Source organism: Schistocerca nitens, chromosome 4 (assembly GCF_023898315.1).
Source record: "Schistocerca nitens isolate TAMUIC-IGC-003100 chromosome 4, iqSchNite1.1, whole genome shotgun sequence".
Taxonomy (NCBI): domain Eukaryota; kingdom Metazoa; phylum Arthropoda; class Insecta; order Orthoptera; family Acrididae; genus Schistocerca; species Schistocerca nitens.
Window position 1 is genome coordinate 291,605,181 of NC_064617.1, and position 20,089 is coordinate 291,625,269.

At 47.9% G+C, this 20,089-nt stretch overlaps 1 protein-coding gene across 1 annotated transcript in view; it reads left to right on the forward strand.

The window, feature by feature from the left end:
* LOC126252257 (uncharacterized) overlaps positions 1-20,089 on the forward strand; it is a 163,688-nt gene that overhangs the window by 131,364 nt on the left and 12,235 nt on the right. Inside the window, exons 10-11 of the mRNA XM_049953130.1 lie at positions 12,044-12,421; positions 19,226-19,409. Coding sequence (XP_049809087.1) covers positions 12,044-12,421; positions 19,226-19,409 — 562 coding nt within the window. The remainder of the gene's footprint in view (positions 1-12,043; positions 12,422-19,225; positions 19,410-20,089) is intronic.

The following is a 20,089-nucleotide window of genomic DNA, read 5'->3' on the forward strand; positions in this document are numbered from 1 at the left end:
CGTTGGAAGTCCCCTGCAGAAATATTGAGCCATGCTGTCTCTATACCCATCTATAATCGAAAAAGTGGTGGCCGTGCAGGATTTTGTGCACGAACTGACCTCTCGATTATGACCCATAAATGTTAGAGGGCATTCATGTCACTAGAACTGTCCAGAATGATTTTCAAACCGGTTGCGAACAACTGTGGCTCGGTGACATGATGCATAGTCATGCATAAAAGTACCATCTTCGTTTGGGAACATGACTTCCACAAATGGGTGCAAATGGTCTCAGAGTACCCGAACATCCAGAGGACCTAATCCATTCCACGTAAACACAGCCCACACCATCACGGAGCAACCAGCAGCTCGCACAGTGCCTTGTCGACCATTTGGGTCCATGGCTTCGTGGGGTCTGCACCACTCTCGATGTCCACCATCAGCTCTTGCTAACTGTAATCGGGACTCTTCTGACCAGGCCACAGTTTTCCAGTCCTCCAGGATCCAACTGATAAGGCCAGGAGCCCAGGAGGAGCGCTGCAAGCGATGTCGTGCTGTTAGCAAAGTGTAGCTGTAACACTGTTTAAGATAGGAAAAAGTCAGATTTGGTGCAATATTTCGGAGCACACAAGTTACAGCAAGGCGTGGGCCTGTTGACAGTAAGTTACGCTTACCAGCGGTTGTGAAGTAGAATGGAGGCCACAGGGCCGTAGAGCCACTGAAAAGAGTAAACGCAGCAGTTTTCATGGCGCATGTTACAGGCAGAAGGAGGCCACTGGCCTACCTAGGTGTAAAGATTACATGACTCGGAGCAGCGTGCTAGCAAAACAGAGGCGCACGGATGCGTATAAATACACTCCTGGAAATTGAAATAAGAACACCGTGAATTCATTGTCCCAGGAAGGGGAAACTTTATTGACACATTCCTGGGGTCAGATACATCACATGATCGCACTGACAGAACCACAGGCACATAGACACAGGCAACAGAGCATGCACAATGTCGGCACTAGTACAGTGTATATCCACCTTTCGCAGCAATGCAGGCTGCTATTCTCCCATGGAGACGATCGTAGAGATGCTGGATGTAGTCCTGTGGAACGGCTTGCCATGCCATTTCCACCTGGCGCCTCAGTTGGACCAGCGTTCGTGCTGGACGTGCAGACCGCGTGAGACGACGCTTCATCCAGTCCCAAACATGCTCAATGGGGGACAGATCCGGAGATCTTGCTGGCCAGGGTAGTTGACTTACACCTTCTAGAGCACGTTGGGTGGCACGGGATACATGCGGACGTGCATTGTCCTGTTGGAACAGCAAGTTCCCTTGCCGGTCTAGGAATGGTAGAACGATGGGTTCGATGACGGTTTGGATGTACCGTGCACTATTCAGTGTCCCCTCGACGATCACCAGTGGTGTACGGCCAGTGTAGGAGATCGCTCCCCACACCATGATGCCGTGTGGTGGCCCTGTGTGCCTCGGTCGTATGCAGTCCTGATTGTGGCGCTCACCTGCACGGCGCCAAACACGCATACGACCATCATTGGCACCAAGGCAGAAGCGACTCTCATCGCTGAAGACGATACGTCTCCATTCGTCCCTCCATTCACGCCTGTCGCGACACCACTGGAGGCGGGCTGCACGATGTTGGGGCGTGAGCGGAAGACGGCCTAACGGTGTGCGGGACCGTAGCCCAGCTTCATGCAGACGGTTGCGAATGGTCCTCGCCGATACCCCAGGAGCAACAGTGTCCCTAATTTGCTGGGAAGTGGCGGTGCGGTCCCCTACGGCACTGCGTAGGATCCAACGGTCTTGGCGTGCATCCGTGCTTCGCTGCGGTCCGGTCCCAGGTCGACGGGCACGTGCACCTTCCGCCGACCACTGGCGACAACATCGATGTACTGTGGAGACCTCACGCCCCACGTGTTGAGCAATTCGGCGGTACGTCCACCCGGCCTCCCGCATGCCCACTATACGCCCTCGCTCAAAGTCCGTCAACTGCACATACGGTTCACGTCCACGCTGTCGCGGCATGCTACCAGTGTTAAAGACTGCGATGGAGCTCCGTATGCCACGGCAAACTGGCTGACACTGACGGCGGCGGTGCACAAATGCTGCACAGCTAGCGCCATTCGACGGCCAACACCGCGGTTCCTGGTGTGTCCGCTGTGCCGTGCGTGTGATCATTGCTTGTACAGCGCTCTCGCAGTGTCCGGAGCAAGTATGGTGGGTCTGACACACCGGTGTCAATGTGTTCTTTTTTCCATTTCCAGGAGTGTAGGTGCCGGTTTTCTAACGAGGGGATTCAAATGTGGCAGCTCCCCTGGACGGTGGGGCGTGTCACACCACGGGCTACATGCAGCAGCAGGAGGAGTGCCAGCGTTCCAGTCCACGGCGAGTGGCTGGTTTGACCCTCTGAGGCCAACGCGGGGTCCATACCCAGCCAGCGGCAGGCCACTCGACGGCTCACTACCGCGGGCAGTTCTGTTGACTCCCAACACATGCCGGAGGCATCCTGAGGCAAAGGTCACTGAGTTGGGTGCTGGTGCATCCTGACATTGTCAAAACACTGTGGCTGAACATGGCCGGCATGCCGCAGTACATTGCATGGGTCGCTGAGGTAGCCCTTCTACGCCAAGCTGTTTTGCATCCTCGGCATCACGGGACCCTGTGACAGAGACAGAGAGGAATGCAGCACTGTAGGCGGGAATAAAAAAATACTTGAAGATCGTGGCCGAGTTTTAATACGGCGCATCCTGACAGTTTCCATCCACGTCCAACATTCCTCCCCCACACACCAACATCTACATTTGCCAGTGATGGCTACAAAAGGCACTCGCGTTGATAGTCTGCTGCCACAGCCCATTAGCGCCACATTTTGCCACACTGCCCTATGGATACGTTCGTCGTTCGTCCCTCATTTTCTGTGGTTATTTCACGCAGTGTTGCTTGACAACTGTACTCAAACGCCGCTGCTCTCAGTCGTTAAGTGAAGACCACTGCTTTGTCCGAGGCGAGGAGTAATTGCCTGAAATTTGGTATTCTTGGAACATTCTTGACACCGTGTATTTCGGAATATTTAATTCCGTACTAATTTACGAGATATAATGTCCCATTCCGCGCTCAAAGTTCAATTGTGCGGCAATAATCACGTCGGAAACCTTTTCACATGAATCCCCTGAGTTGAAACGACAGCACCGCCATTGCGCTGCCCTTTCATGTCTTGTGTACGCGACACTACCGCCATCTGTATGTGTGCGTATCGCTATCCAATGACTTTTGTCACCTAAGTGTAATGTACCAGCATTTCACATTTGCAATGGCTTTTGTTGTGCTTACATTAACCTGTGAATTTTCAATGTCAATTACTGAAATATATTATGTAGACAAATTTCATTATTCTACATTAACAATTTGTTGTTTTGGGGATTTTTTTCCGTCAGAGTATTTCCTTTTCTTCCTCAACTGTCCTTTTTGGTGTCGATCTGAAACACTGAAATTACGATGTTACAAGAAAATTTATTCCGCCATCGGGTGCGACCACTTGGTGACATTATTGCGCTTCACCCTGCCGCCCTTTTGAATCTGTCAGTTCTGTGACATCCAAATTTCTCTTAAAAGGCGTTGGTCTATCGCCCACTCTGTCCCTCTGTCCCGCCGTCGAGACATCCTACAAAGCTAGTTTGAGAGTTCGATTTTGCAACCTTTATAAACGGTCGTTTCATCGTACTTACTTCGCCAGGCTTACCCCAAAAGTGAGTCCATTTGCGTCGAATACTGAAGCGCAGTACCGTACGAGCATACATACAGCCAAAGAAAGTGATCATGAAAGTCACGCATTGTAGACTACAAAAGTTTATTCAGTCCATGTATGTTGTGAGATACTGTTAAGCAAAATGTCTTTATCAGAGAATGTGGTATCACAGACGAAATTTTTTCAGTCTGCTATCTCATACAAAAACGCAGAGATAAAGAGGAGCCCCTGGTCTGGTTTACTTCCATTTGGAAAAGCCTCCGTCCATATGCCCCCTTAATTGATACACGGTATGGCATCCGTGATCAAGGTGTTCCAGAGACACTTCTCAAAAAAATGTCAACAGGCTACTAGCCTAGTGCAAGACTTTCGATTTGACATCACTTCTGCGCTTTTCGTATCAGTTCCTTTGCTTGTTTTATTTATCAAATAGATTCCCAATTGGCATCACGAGGCTGAGTGAACACCGTTCCAGACTCTTTCATCACAAAATCTGAGTTCTCCACATGGAATTCAAAACAAGACCCCCTGGGTTAGTAGCCAGAGACGCTAACCACGAAACCACGGAGGTGACCAGAGGTACTTATTGGCTAGGCGAGATTACAAATAGTAACCAGTAGTCGAGAAAATATCGGAGCAGGGTTACCCGGAAGTTGCCTTGCAACAGTACGCGTACATCAGGGATCTGCTTTATTGCTTCTGCTGTTTATTCTCATCCTGGACGCCATCATAGGAGTATACAGAAAGAAGTCCCACAGGCTGTGCTGTACGCTAAAGATGCCATAATTGCTATTACAACCACAGATAGCTCCTAGCAACAAAATGAAAGTTGGTGTGGTCGACTCTAACAATATGGGCTGTGTATTAATACCCACAAGTAGCCGGCCGGTGTGGCCGACCGGTTCTAGGCGCTACAGTCTGGAACCGAGCGATCGCTACGGTTGCAGGTTCAAATCCTCCCTCGGGCATGAATGTGTGTGATGTACTTAGGTTAGTTAGGTTTAAGTAGTTCTAAGTTCTAGGGGACTGATGACTTCAGAAGTTAAGTCCCATAGTGCTCAAAGCCATTTGAACCATTTTTGAACCCACAATTAGGTCTGAAATATGCGAACCCCGGGTTCAGTTACATTAAACAGCATCACACTAGAGAAGACAGAAAGTTTTTGAAACCTGACATCTCCTATAAACGATCGAACAAATCAATCACAACTTGCATCTTATGCGCCCGAGCATTGTCTTGCAAAATGACTGGCGAGTCTTGCAGAAAGTGTCGCCGCCACTTTCTGTAAGAGGTTCATTTTCGGAAAACAGCATGCGACAAGCTTAGAGTTACAAGCGGTGACGCTTTCCGCACGACCTGCCCACCATTTTCCAGGACAATGCTCGGGCACATATGACGCAAGTTGTGACTAGTTGTTCGATAGATTGGGCTGGGAAGCGGTGTACTGCCCACCACACTCCCCGAACTTAATCCCTTGTGACTTAAACTGGATTCCCAAATAGAAGAAGCAATTCATGTCAATCGTTTCAGAACTGTTACAGAGATTCGTCGGGCGATTAACCGCTCCTCTAGAATTATAAACACCACTGGTGCTGCTAAGGGTATTTTACGACTTCCACATCATTAGCAGCGGGTTACACACTATGCTGGCGACTACTCTGAAGGACATTAAAACTTTCAAATATGTATCAATTTTGTCTATGTTGTAAAAAAATAGTTACTATTACTAAACTTCCAAGTCTCGTATAAAGCTAATGGTCACACGAATGGCGACGCACGAGGAAAGGTCAATGCAGCATGGATCCTATAGTGTTCAGGTTCTAAGCGACAATAACGTACTCAACTGCACTGCTGGGCATTTAAAATGCAGCAGTATGAAGCCAGAATCAACAAAAGGAAGTGTATTGCTTGCTTAGCATTTCAGTGGAACCGCCCAAAGCAAAAACAGTAACGCCATCTTCACTATGCATACAGCGAGTTTCAGAAGTGATGGTCAATATTCGGGGATGTGACAAGAACGATCATTCGAGATAAAAAAAGTTAACTAAACATGGGCTCTAAAACGGATACCTTAACAGCCATGAGCAATTCTCGATCTTCGATACTGTGAAACAAATCTCTTCCTCTGTAAGCTCTTTGCTTTCCACATTGGGGAAGTAGTACCATGGATCAAAACAAGAAAAAAGTCTAGTAAATATGTGCTCTAAAATGCATACCTTAAGAGGTATGAGCACTTGTTCATCGTCGCTTGCAGTGGAAGAGATTTGTTTCACAGTATCGAAGATCAAGAACTGCTCATAGCTCAAAGGTATGCGCTTTAGAACCCATGTTTACTTGACTTGTTTGTTTGGAATGATCATTCCTGTCATATCCCTGATTATTGACCATCACTTTTGAAACGCGCTGTATAATGAAACATCACGCAGCGGGTTTCTCACTCAGAAAGTGCATTTGATTGTTGCTTGTTTATCGAAAGTTGTTGCTACGCTTCATGTAACAAACATCTACTAGCAAGTGTCTGAACAGATATGTTCTATCCGTTTAGTGATTTAACATATGATAATACCGGAACTTCTTAGGGTTTTCTTCCAAATCGGTAAACAGAATTTTCTTTCGAAATCGTTAAATGCTTCACGAATGTCGCCTCACGCTAATTTTGATCTTTTTCAGTTTGTTTATGAGGCTTTGGTTACGTCTAAACGTGGATTGGAGCTCTCTTTGTTATCGTACTACCCTTGTAACACGACTGTGTATCCACGGCGGGTCTTTTCCAACTCTCACAACTTTTCTCGATTCATACCTGTCTAGGGGACATTGTACAATAGTCTTGAACTTTGCCCATTTATGACAAACATTTTCGGTCCTGGAGATGAATTTTTGTTGTTGACCGGTCAGATGACCTAAAATCTGTTTTCGTCGCTTTTGCTATTCAGTAATATCTTCCCACCTTTCTTTACACTCCTATTTACAGCCGCATTCAGTAATGCTGTAAGAAACTACGCTAAACACTAGGAAATTTCGGGCCTGTTGGTGACGAAATCGGCAGTGCAGCATCGTGCAGCGACACACCTACCTTAAATCAGGAAATGGGCTTAAGACGAAGTCTGGAGGACCACAGATTGTCAGGGCGGCGACCTTTATTGCGGCTTCAAGAGACATAGCAGCAGAGAGAACGCACAGACAGTTGTGTGCCCAACGGGCACAGGACTGATCGTATGTCGTATTTTGAGACGAGTCCTGGTTTTCCATACACCATCATGATGCATTTACCCGTCCCTGGAGACCCCGATATGAACGAACGTTCCCTCGTTACATTCGCCGTTGTCAGGCGGATCAGCACCTGTTGTGATGGTATGGGGTGACATTGGGTACACAGAAGCATTTTGTAGTAGGAGAAATCATTGAACTTGTTTTATCATTTTTAAGCAACATGGTGTTTTATTAGAAATTAATAAAACATGATCTAGAATTTGCTGTTCAAGAACAAAAACGTAATATGAGACCACATGTTCCCCATGCTGTCTTCACGTACCTTGGTGCAGAGAGTGTTCGACTGCTGACCTGGCCAGCAACTTCTCCAGATCTCTCACGTACTGCAAAAACCTGATTGTGGGTCACCGAGAGACTGACACTTCACCACTCGCCGGTCACTATGACTGGTGAACTCTGGAATAGAGATGAAGCTGAATAGAATGTCGTATCTAACAAAGATACAAGCTCAGATCGACTCGCTGGTTAAAGCCGTTGTTGCTGCCAGAGGTGGCAGCATTGATAATAAAGTTTACAACCTCTGTACGCCAGATCGTCTGCAAATTTAGTATTCCTCCTACTGCGAACGGCTTTCAATAAGTTATGTAACATTTTTTTTTCTCGACCAAATTTGGTTGAAAAATGCAGAATTTGTTGTGGGACGTCGTGGAATATTCCGGCTTCAGCTCCTGTAGTTTCATGAAGCTCCGGTAACTCGCAGCGCTATACGTAGCCCTAAAACTAGCGCCGGTAAAGGAGGTACGTTCCAAGCAGAGACCTGTCATTGAGTCTCTTTTGGCGGAAAACCAGAGCATCGCAGATATTCATAGGGGCTTGCAGAATGGTTACAGAGACCTACCAGTGAACAAAAGCATGAGGAGTCGTTGAGCGAGGCATCTGTCATCATCGCAACAAGATCGCAGAAACCTCCCGCGTGGCGGACGGCCGCTCACAGCTGTGACTCCTGCAGTGTTGTAACGTGTGGACCCTCTCATTCGAGGTGATCGATGGATCAAAATCAAACATCTCGCTGCACAACTGAACGTCTCTGACACATATGTCCACCAGTTGGGATAATCAAAGGTGTGTATCTCTTCATCCACCCTACAGTCCGGATCTCGCACCTTCCGACTTCCGTATGTGTGGCCCAATGAAGAATGCACTGCTTGAGAAGCTGCATCTGGATGATGGGGAAGTTATTGATGCAGCCTGACGTTGCCTCAGACGTCGACCAGTACATTGGTACCACGTGGGCATACTTACCTCCCAATAAGATGGCGAAGGCGATCGACGGATCACAATCAAACACCTCGCTGCACTACTGAAACGGAGTTTTTGTTGAAAAATAGAGTTCTGAAGCCAAAAAAAGTGGGGAATGATGTGTGTGTTGTAATCCGGATAAAGCTAGCCTGCTTTCAAATGGTTCAAATGGCCCTGAGCACTATGGGACTTGACATCTTAGGTCATCAGTCCCCTAGAACTTAGAACTACTTAAACCTAACTAACATAAGGACATCACACACATCCATGCCCGAGGCAGGATTCCAATCTGCTTTCGAAAAAAGAATGTGTTGCTTTACTTATTGGCCTCCCTCGTATATTGTAAATGTCCAATAGGGAAATTTTCGGGAAGTGATATCGTATCTCTGTAAGCTGGAGAGCGAAAACCGGTTGTGGCAGGTGAAGTGGCCTCTCCTGGAAGAACGCTCCGACTCCCATACCAGATGACTAACAATAAGTCAGTTTTCTGTACAGCAGTCCAGTGCTGAGTGCGGAGATTCACGTAGATTCTGTTCATTTACCTTTCTTCCACTTAGTACATTAGTTCTAATTCTGTAACCCTCACACTGTTAATGCGTTTACTGGAAAATACTGTATATACCCCCCGGTAGTGGCTGTTCCTTATGACAGCGTGATAGTAAGAGCGGGAACTAGCCTCCTCACTTTTCAGTCCGCAGACAGACTACACCATCTGTTCAGAAGCATCCGGACACCCGTACGTAAAGCAGAATTAACCACTAGATATCACGACAGGCGGACCCACCAGTAGACGGGGAGTGTTTTGTTGTCAATAGAGAAGCAGTAATAGCAGACGTGTAGGTCAGGAGAGTAGCACCGTGGTTCAGAATCCACGTTAAACTGTACGTCCTCCTGTAACTGGCTGGGTAAGTCCGCTCGAATGTCAGAGGAAGGCAATGGTGTACCAGTTCCAAGAGGACGATGCCTAGTAAAGCACTGTGATGTTCAAAACAATGTTCGGATTGATAATCGCTTTACTTACGTAAGTAGAGGAACAGTTCCAAGAAGATACACTCCTGGAAATGGAAAAAAGAACACATTGACACCGGTGTGTCAGACCCACCATACTTGCTCCGGACACTGCGAGAGGGCTGTACAAGCAATGATCACACGCACGGCACAGCGGACACACCAGGAACCGCGGTGTTGGCCGTCGAATGGCGCTTGCTGCGCAGCATTTGTGCACCGCCGCCGTCTGTGTCAGCCAGTTTGCCGTGGCATACGGAGCTCCATCGCAGTCTTTAACACTGGTAGCATGCCGCGACAGCGTGGACGTGAACCGTATGTGCAGTTGACGGACTTTGAGCGAGGGCGTATAGTGGGCATGCGGGAGGCCGGGTGGACGTACCGCCGAATTGCTCAACACGTGGGGCGTGAGGTCTCCACAGTACATCGATGTTGTCGCCAGTGGTCGGCGGAAGGTGCACGTGCCCGTCGACCTGGCACCGGACCGCAGCGACGCACGGATGCACGCCAACACCGTAGGATCCTACGCAGTGCCGTAGGGGACCGCACCGCCACTTCCCAGCAAATTAGGGACACTGTTGCTCCTGGGGTATCGGCGAGGACCATTCGCAACCGTCTCCATGAAGCTGGGCTACGGTCCCGCACACCGTTAGGCCGTCTTCCGCTCACGCCCCAACATCGTGCAGCCCGCCTCCAGTGGTGTCGCGACAGGCGTGAATGGAGGGACGAATGGAGACGTGTCGTCTTCAGCGATGAGAGTCGCTTCTGCCTTGGTGCCAATGATGGTCGTATGCGTGTTTGGCGCCGTGCAGGTGAGCGCCACAATCAGGACTGCATACGACCGAGGCACACAGGGCCAACACCCGGCATCATGGTGTGGGGAGCGATCTCCTACACTGGCCGTACACCACTGGTGATCGTCGAGGGGACACTGAATAGTGCACGGTACATCCAAACCGTCATCGAACCCATCGTTCTACCATTCCTAGACCGGCAAGGGAACTTGCTGTTCCAACAGGACAATGCACGTCCGCATGTATCCCGTGCCACCCAACGTGCTCTACAAGGTGTAAGTCAACTAACCTGGCCAGCAAGATCTCCGTATCTGTCCCCCATTGAGCATGTTTGGGACTGGATGAAGCTTCGTCTCACGCGGTCTGCACGTCCAGCACGAACGCTGGTCCAACTGAGGCGCCAGGTGGAAATGGCATGGCAAGCCGTTCCACAGGACTAGATCCAGCATCTCTACGATCGTCTCCATGGGAGAATAGCAGCCTGCATTGCTGCGAAAGGTGGATATACACTGTACTAGTGCCGACATTGTGCATGCTCTGTTGCCTGTGTCTATGTGAATTCACGGTGTTCTTATTTCAATTTCCAGGAGTGTAGTTGTACAAGCACGAGAATGCACATTGTCTTCAAGGAGCGTCTTTGAGGCAACTGTCTGCGGACAACAGCTGTCCTGAAATGGACAAGCCTGAGGCGAGTTGGATCGTCGACTTCGTTACAGAACCCAGCGTCTAACATCACTACCTTTTCTGGTTTCGGCTCTTGGGGGAGAATGGACTGTCAGTCACCATACTGAAAGTGTCCCCAGAAGAGTACAAGCCGTCATAAAGACGAAGGGCGGCTGCACCCCATATTACCGTCCACTGACAGGTGTCCGGATAGTATTGTTATGTCAGATGGCCACTTGTTAGAACTTCTGCAGTACTTGTTATGGCCGTTTGCTACTTGTTACGACTTCTGCAGTACTTGTTAGCAGCAGACACAGTGGCTGCGCCAAAGACTGAGATGGCGTGGAGTTTTACAATTATTTATTGAGCTTTCTTTACAATTTCTCCCTCGTCGCCGCTGCCCAGCCCTGCGGATCCTTCCGCCTGGCTGCTGCTGTGTAGATTCTCCGACAATGCGCGCAACGCGCGCCACCAGCGCTCCGCTGAAGTCAGGATGCCCTGTGGTTGAGATGAACTCGTCGCCGCTCGGCAGCCCAGTGGAGCCTCGTCGCCGTGAGGTCAGCTGCCGCCGCCTGCTGCACCGGCGGCTGGGAAGCCGCCAGTCGCGATGTCCGCGAGCTCCCGTCATGGACGGACCACGCGCCGTGAGGCCAGGTTGCCGTGGAGTCCGGGCGTCAGTCCCCGGCGGCTCCTGTGCCCAAGACCGCGCTGCGGTCGGTCCTGCTGGAAGTTCTCGCTGTAGTTAGTCAGCCATGGTGCCGACCGGACTCGGGCCGACCCCCAGGGCTGAAGTAGACATCTGGCGGCGAACGGATGACTCCTGCGAGCTGGAACAGACTTCCGGAATCGTCACCTACGAAGATTGAACATTCGGACACGGACCATCCGTCCTCAGATCCGAACTGCTTCCAAATGGCGTCTGTCCGTTGCTGCCTGCGCTCCACTATTTATATCTGGCAGGAGGACGTTTCTTACCCTCAGTGGCAGCTTGTTATTACTCCCGCAGTATATTGCAGCGTAACTTAGCGTGCTGGCCTCACTTCCCTTACTCAGCACTCTCCACGCTTCGCTCGGCGCTCGGTCTGTGTGCGACCTTGCGTCAGCCGGTTCGTAGACTGCAACTGTCAGCAAGGCTATCTGTGCCGCGCCTACTCCGCAATGCCGCGATCGCCGGCTGCCTCTGTTTTGCCATTCTCCTCTGCGCGAAGCAGCGCTTACTACATGTGGCCGCAACAGTATTGATCAGACTGTATACACCTCCCGGTCCTGCAGTTGTAGTGGCGAGCAGTGCGCTAGAGACGGGCAGCCCGCTGTAGAGCCGCGCCCTGTGCTGCCCGCAGGTGGTGACGTGGCTGTCGGAGCCGCGGCTGCTGGAGGCGGTGCGGCGCGTGCGGCGGCGCGAGTGCGCGCGCTTCACGGACGTGCTGCTGGCGGCGCTGGCGGCGGCGCTCGACCGCCGGCTGGGCCCGCGCGCGCCGCGCTGCGCCACCGTCGTGCTGCCCGCCCGCGTCGCCGCCCCCGAGGACCGGCCGCGCCCCGCCGCCACCGACGTCTCCAGCTTCCTGGACAGCCCGGGCCCGCGGCCGCCGCTCCAGAACCGCTTCTCCGTGGGCCTGCTGCCGCTGCCGCTGGCCGGCGCCTCGCGCCTGCCGCCCAACCGCCGCCTCCGAGAGGTCGCGCGGCGCTCGCGTCTCCTTCGCGCGTCGCCGGACTACCAGGTAGGCAGCCGGCTTCCGGTGGTTCTCGTCCTCGCAGAGGCCGTGGCGTCTCACACGCGGTCGTGGGCGCAATTTACTCGCTCATCAGGCTCGAGGTACCGGGTGATCAAAAAGTCAGTATAAATTTGAAAACTTAATAAACCACGGAATAATGTGGATAGAGAGGTAAAAATTGACATACATGCTTGGAATGACATGGGGTTTTATTAGAACCAAAAAAGAATAAAGTATTGCTAGACACGTGAAAGATCTCTTGCGCGCGTCGTTTGGTGATGATCGTGTGCTCAGCCGCCACTTTCGTCATGCTTGGCCTCCCAGGTCCTCAGACCTCAGTCCGTACGATTATTGACTTTCGGGTTACCTGAAGTCGCAAGTGTATCGTGATCAACAGACACCTCTAGGGATGCTGAAAGATAACATCCGACGCCAATGCCTCACCATAACTACGCTTTACAGTGCTGTTCACAACATTATTCCTCGACTACAGCTATTGTTGAGGAATGATGGTGGACATATTGAGCATTTCCTGTAAAGAACATCATCTTTGCTTTGTCTTACTTTGTTATGCTAATTATTGCTATTCTGATCAGATGAAGCGCCATCTCTCGGACATTTTTTGAACGTTTGTATTTTTTTTGGTTCTAATAAAACCCCATGTCATTCCAAGCATGTGTGTCAATTTCTACCTCTCTATCTACATTATTCCGTGATTTATTCAGTTTTCAAATTTATGGTTCAAATGGCTCTGAGCACTATGGGACTTAACTGCTGTGGTCATCATTCCCCTAGACTTAGAACTAGTTAGACCTAACTAACCTAAGGACAGCACACACATCCATGCCCGAGGCAGAATTCGTACCTGCGACCGTAGCAGCAGCGCGGTTCCGGACTGAAACGCCTAGAACCGCTCGGCAACCGCGGCCAGCTTTTCAAATTTATACTGACATTAAGTCGCTCCAGACGTTTGCACGAAACGTTAACGTAGAATACGCATTCTGTTTTAGGGACAGGGACTCGTTCACGCACGGGCTACCTAGCCTGCAATCTAGAGACCCACACCGCAAATATCTATACTAATAGTAACACTGTAAATCATTCGTGATGATGATGATGTCTGGATTTGGGGTGCTCGAATACGCGGTCGTCAGCGCCCGTACAAATTCCACATTTTTACTCAGTACAATTTTTTACACAGTCCAGTCTAGCCACTGTAACTAATGATGAAGATGATGAAATGATGAGGACAACACAAACACGCAGTCCCCGGGTAGAGAAAGTAAATCCTTCGTGTCTATCTGTTTGTTTGAATACGCTAATCTTCAAAACTACTAGACGAATATCGAAGTTGCAAGATCCCCTCGCTTCTAAACTGATACTGTTATTACTCAGCTTAGCCGCGAGTCCGTAGAGGGTGGTATTCCACCCGGAATTTGCGAGTGTAAGTCGGACCTTCCTTGATCCGCCTTGGTCGGTCGTGTCGTCGGATTTCCTCCTACCTGTGCGCGGTGCAGCTCTCGTAAAATGTCGTCCGTGCAGATTCTTCATTGGCGCATTGTATATCTCTGTCGGTGGAAGCTAATTATCTGAAATTGCTGTCTATCAACTTTGGGGTATCTATATATTCGAAATTAACATTCAGAATGCCGTAATATCACTTTATTCCTATTAGATCAATAATGAAACACTCTTGTCAGAAACTACTCGTAACCGAGAGCATGGCTACCATCGAACAAGACAGGAACAGCTCTTAACGCCGACTGCCAACTTTGGCGCACAGTCCGTATCTCTTACTAGTTTCGTCACAGTTCGTGAATTTCCGATCAAGTTCGTACTTAACTAGTCTTGATGAATTGTCGTGGGAAATGCTCTCCGACTCATGTCCGGCTACGGACTACAGCACTTCCTAAATATCGTGAATACACCAATAAGAGACAACAATTCATTAAAACTGGTAAAAAATGTCTTCCTCACCTAAGAGGCACCTTACAAACTCCATTGTATTGCATGGAAGACAGACTTCAGCTGATGATATACTGGTATATGAGAAACAGTACCACGACACCTGTGTCTTGAGAATGTCTTTATTGTCTCACACGACTAGTTTCGGTCGCACAAGACTCTTATGGCAGTGGTGGGGCCTGAAGATGGTGGTAATGTGTCGCCGAAATTAGTCATGTGAGACAATAAAGACAGTCTCAAAATACAGCTGTGGTGGTACTGTTTCTCATATACTAGACAAATGATCTTTCTTTCATGGGGGACCACAGTCATATAGAAATCCATTGTTAACAGTCAAATGGCGGGTATTTCTTAAAAATAAAAAAAATAACTTGAGCATAACTTGGGGCAAAGTCTAGGATTTATTTCATCGAAATGGGTTGACGGAAGAATAGACATTGGGATATAATGTTTCATCTAAAATCGTCCTGTCTTTCTGTTTGTCTGTTTGAATACGCTAATCTCCAAAACTCCTAGATGAATTGTCGTGATATGTTGACAGGTTGCTTTAGCGTAGCTTGGGACAACATACAGACTTACTTTCATCAAAATCGGGGCGCGGAAGAAAAGATATCATAATTTAAAATTTTACCTAAAATCCTCTGCGCAGATCAGTAGTTTGCATATTCAAGCATCAAGGTGTAGTACATCTAAGATCCAATAGATTGCACTTTTAGTTTCATAATGCACAAAGAACCAAACCCCTATGTGGTTTTTTTTTTTTTTTTTTTTTTTTTTTTTTTTTTTTTTTTTTTTTACGGAGTGAAAGGTGCATTGTCCCCTTTCGAAAACTTAACATCAGTGACAGAATTAAGCACCGCAATCTTCGATCTTACTCAGCTAAGGTATACTGATTTACTGATTTTTGCTTTGTGTGTTAAAAACTTAATGACATTACCTTTGCTTCTTTCGATAGGTTTATTTAATTTCTTTCCTAGGAACGAATTTGCCCTTGGATACACAAGTCTTTTCGGAAGTTTACGTCAGTGACAGAATAAGCGCGCAATTTTATATCTACGCATACAAACTGACATCGATTTAGTTGGATAGGATATATGGATTTACTGACTTTACTTTGTGTATTAAAAACTTAGCGACATTTATTTGCTTGTTTCCATAGGTTTTATTTATATTCGTCACTAGGAAAAACCGATTTATTATGTTTTCTTTGTGATTTGGGTACCTACTTATGACATTTTTATTTCGTTTCGTTTACGAAAAAAGTCTAGGAAACGGTTGAGTCTTTCTCAATACACCAGAACAGCTAAAAGACAAAGGACTAAAGACACCCTCACACTTTCAATATTTACGACAATAATACTGTCAACAATGTAATGTCAAATCTTCAATATATTTTAGTGAGCATCACTCCATCAATAATACTGTCATTATTTTCAGTTAGTGAAACGATTTCGTGAAGACAACATGTCGAACCAGGAAAAATCGTGTGCCATAATTATGTTCCCACTGGCTGACAAAAACAACCGAAAACAATGAAATAGACGAAACTGCTTCGTGAGTGGTTAAAGAGAAGGAAATTACTTTTCTCGCGTGAATCTCTTGACAGAAATCCGAACCACTGACCCGAAAATTTTCTTACACTATACGACAAATTACCTATGATCATACGGGAAAAAATCGAAAACCAAGCTCGCTGACTGTTCAGTTGTTCGGTGTATAAATGTCTGACGTTCCGACACTTCCGCTTTTTCAGCTGCTTGCGGAAATTTGGAAGCAGCGTGTTAATTTTCCTTTTCAAATCTTCTATTTTCATTTCCGGATATTGCAAGTGATAAATGTCTAATAACTGCTAAGACCCATCAAGGTTTTTGCTCAAGTCGAATTAATTAGGTGACCACTGATTCCATGGACAAGAATTACTCCTGTAACATTCAATAATCTTCAACATTAACGGTGTGTTTATTCCTTGTTGAGTCAAGACTGGTAGGAAGTGCAAATGTAAACATTAGTTCTGTGATACACGCTATCGCCTTGCGGCTGTTTCTCGAAACATGGCACACAACTGAACAACAAATATTGTCAAACTGGTGAATATTTTTGGGGTCATCAACACTGCTGTGTTAATATTTCTAGTATTGACAATACGTCAATACTCACCCTCAGACAGTCAGTATATTGACGTATTGTGAATATATTGACAATAGTAGTGAACGTAAGAGGGTTCCTTAAGCAGTCCCAAGAATCCAATGAAGATCGTGAGCAAACTTTGCTGTCGATCGAGAACATTAGACTCTAACACGCATTTGGAAACTCATTCCAAAAGAGAGGCGCTGCGTAACTGATCGAGAGCGTCATGCATTATGTCGCTCCTCAGAACCCTTCACTTCCCTCCAACGTAATATCATAAAAGCAAAAATTATGAAAGGAAGTGGCGCAGACGAGCGAGTTATTATACCTCAAAACCCCCTTATTCCGAACAGTTCACCATTTCGCTTTAAACGTATACAATTCCTGGTGAGCTTATGTTTTGCCACCACTATAAATAAAGCACAATTGCGCGTTGAGAGCGTGGACGTTAGTGTCATTTGCTGAAAATCAATTACTTCAGAAACCGCTTATTTTGAGTGGTTTTAACAGTCACGTTAACTGAAACCCGATTGTTTCAGTGATAACCACTGGGTGCTACGGTGTAGGTGAACTGCTGAACTATACTGAAGAGCCAAATAAACTGGTACACCTGCCTAATATCGTGTAGGGCCCTCGAGAACACGCAGAACTGACACAACACGACGTGGCGTGGACTCGACTAATGTCTGAAGGGAACTGACACCATGAATCCCGCGGGGCTGTCCATAAATCCGTAAGAGTAGGAGGGGGTGGGGATCTCTTCTGAACAGCACGTTCCAAAGCATCCCAGATATGCTCAATAATGTTCACGTCTGGGGAGCTTCGTGGACAGCGGAAGTGCTTATCCCTTTGACTCCCAATATGTCAAAAACAAGTAAACTTCTAATAATTTTCACAAAGTCACTTTTATTAGCCTCATAAGTGATGAATAGAAGAATTTTTTTAAATAAAAAAGTTAGTTCTTTAATGAAGGTGGTTCACTGCGAAACCACTGGGACACACGTTCTTGAACCATCTATAATTTCGATTGGTATTTTTTAAAGCAATTTCGGACTTTCCCCAGGTACAATCCCACATTACACACGTTGCAATGACATTTTGCTCTTAAGAGGTTCAGCTTTTGTGCTGCAGTGTGCACAATGACTAGATCCTCCTTGTAGCCGGCCGCGGTGGTCTCGCGGTTCTAGGCGCTCAGTCCGGAACCGCGCGACTGCTACGGTCGCAGGTTCGAATCCAGCCTCGGGCATGGATGTGTGTGATGTCCTTAGGTTAGTTAGGTTTAAGTAGTTCTAAGTTCTAGGGGACTGATGACCACAGATGTTAAGTCCCATAGTGCTCAGAGCCATTTGAACCATTTTTTTCCTCTTTGTACTGGAATGTGTTCACTCTTGATTTCTCTCAGTTCCTGAAGCACCGTCTTTTTGAATTTTATTTCATATCTTGCACCTTCTTGATGGTGTGCCATTTGTTGTGCCAATAAGTCTGTTATGGACCACCACAATCTGGAACTCCTTCAAAGACATTGTTGCCCCATCACTTCTTTCTTGGAACAACAAGAATGCATTTACAATACAGACGTCCAGCATATGCCAAAAAATGCTGTTCCTGTCAATCTCATATAGAGATTTCAGCATGTCTGCTTTATCGGCGTACCCCATATGCATGTTGAACTGTTTCGTAAGTAAGGGGCAAGAGATCTTAATTACTGACCCATCCTTTTGTTCCTGGAGCCACTCTTTAGCAATTCTGGACATCTGGGGTGTCGCATTGGCCGGCTGGTATTGCCGTCGGAATGCACAAAGGACATGAATGGATGCTGGTGATCAGACAGGATGCTCACGTCCGTGCCACCTGTCAAGGTAGTATCTAGACGTATCAGGGGTCCCATATCACTCCAATTGCACACACCCCACACCATTACAGAGCCTCCACCAGCTTGAACAGTCCCCTGCTGACATGCAGGGTCCATGGATTCATGAGGTTGTCTCCATACCCGTACACGTCCATCCGCTAGACACAATTTGAAACGAGACCCGTACAACCAGGCAATATGTTTCCAGTCGTCAACAGTGTCGGTGTTGACGGGCCCAGGCGAGGCGTAAAGTTTTGTGTCGTCCAGTCATTAAGGGTTAACAGTGGGCCTTCGGCTCCGAAAGCCCATTTAGATGATGTTTCGTTGAATGTTTCGCACGCTGTCGCTTGTTGATGGCTCGGCATTGAAATCTGCAGCAATTTGCGGAAGGGTTGCACTTCTGTCACGATGAATGATTCTCTTCAGTCGTCGTTGGTCCCGTTCTTGCATGATCTTTCTCCGGTCGCAGCGATGTCGAAGATTTGATGTTTTACCGGATTCCTGATATTCACGGTACAGTCGTGAAATGGTCGTTCGGGAAAATCCCCACTTCATCGCTACCTCGAAGATACTGTGTCCCATTGTTCGTGCTCCGACTATAACACCACATTCAAACTCACCTAAATCTTGATAACCTGCCATTTTAGCAGCAGTAACCGATGTAACAACTGCGCCAGACACTTGTTGTCTTATATAGGCGTTGCCGACCGCAGCACAGTATTCTGCCTGTTTACGTATCTCTGTATTTAAATGCGCATACCTATACCAGTTTCTTTGGCGTTTCAGTGTGTATATAGGTGGTGGTACTGAGGCGGCATATGCGCAGTGTTGCGGTATGAATGAACCCACTGCATCCTTTCCTGCAGGTGAACTGGTGGCTGATGCGAGTTGCGGCTAGTGTGCTGCCGACAGGGCTGCTGGGACCCGCGCTGCGAAGCACGCGCTCCAGCCTCGTGGTGAGCAACTTACAAGGGCCGGACCACCGCGTGCGCATCGCTGGGCACGAGGTGCGAGACCTCGTCTTCTGGGTGCCCAACAGGGGCTCCAACGGTACGTACTAAATACCAGTTTCTCGCTCATAGCATATCACTGTCCATTTTCTAGTCTCTAGGGCGGTAAATTACGTTCGTTGGACAAACTATTGGTCAGTCCCTTAGAACAGCACACTGACAGCTTTGGAATGCTGTACAGTGTGTAGAAATGGTAGCAGGCGGTCATGTAAACCTCCACCAATGACGTGGGCCGTGTCAGTCAAGTGCTGTGTACACTATGAGATCACAAGTATCCAGAATACCCTACGTAATGCAAAATTGTCCACTAGCCTCCATGAGAAGCTGGCCTACCAATACAGAAGGAGAAGGGGAGTACTGTTTTGTCAGCAGAGAAGCAGAATGGGTCGGTCATGAGAGTTCAGTGACTTCGAATGTGGACTAGTCATTGGATGTCACCCGAGGAACAAATGCATCTGGGGCATTTCGACCCTCCTAAAGCTGCCCAGGTCGATTGCTGATAGTGTGATTGTGAAGTGGAAACGCAAAGAAACAATCGTAGCTAAACCAAGACCTCACGTACTCACGGAAAGGGACCGTCGATCATTTTGGGAGGTGGTTATAAAAAAATCGCATGAAATCATCAGAAGGTAGTCCGCCCCGATAGCTGAGTGGTCAGCGTGACGGATTGCCGTCCTACGGGCCAGGGTTCGATTCCCGGCTGGGTCGGGGAGTTTTCTC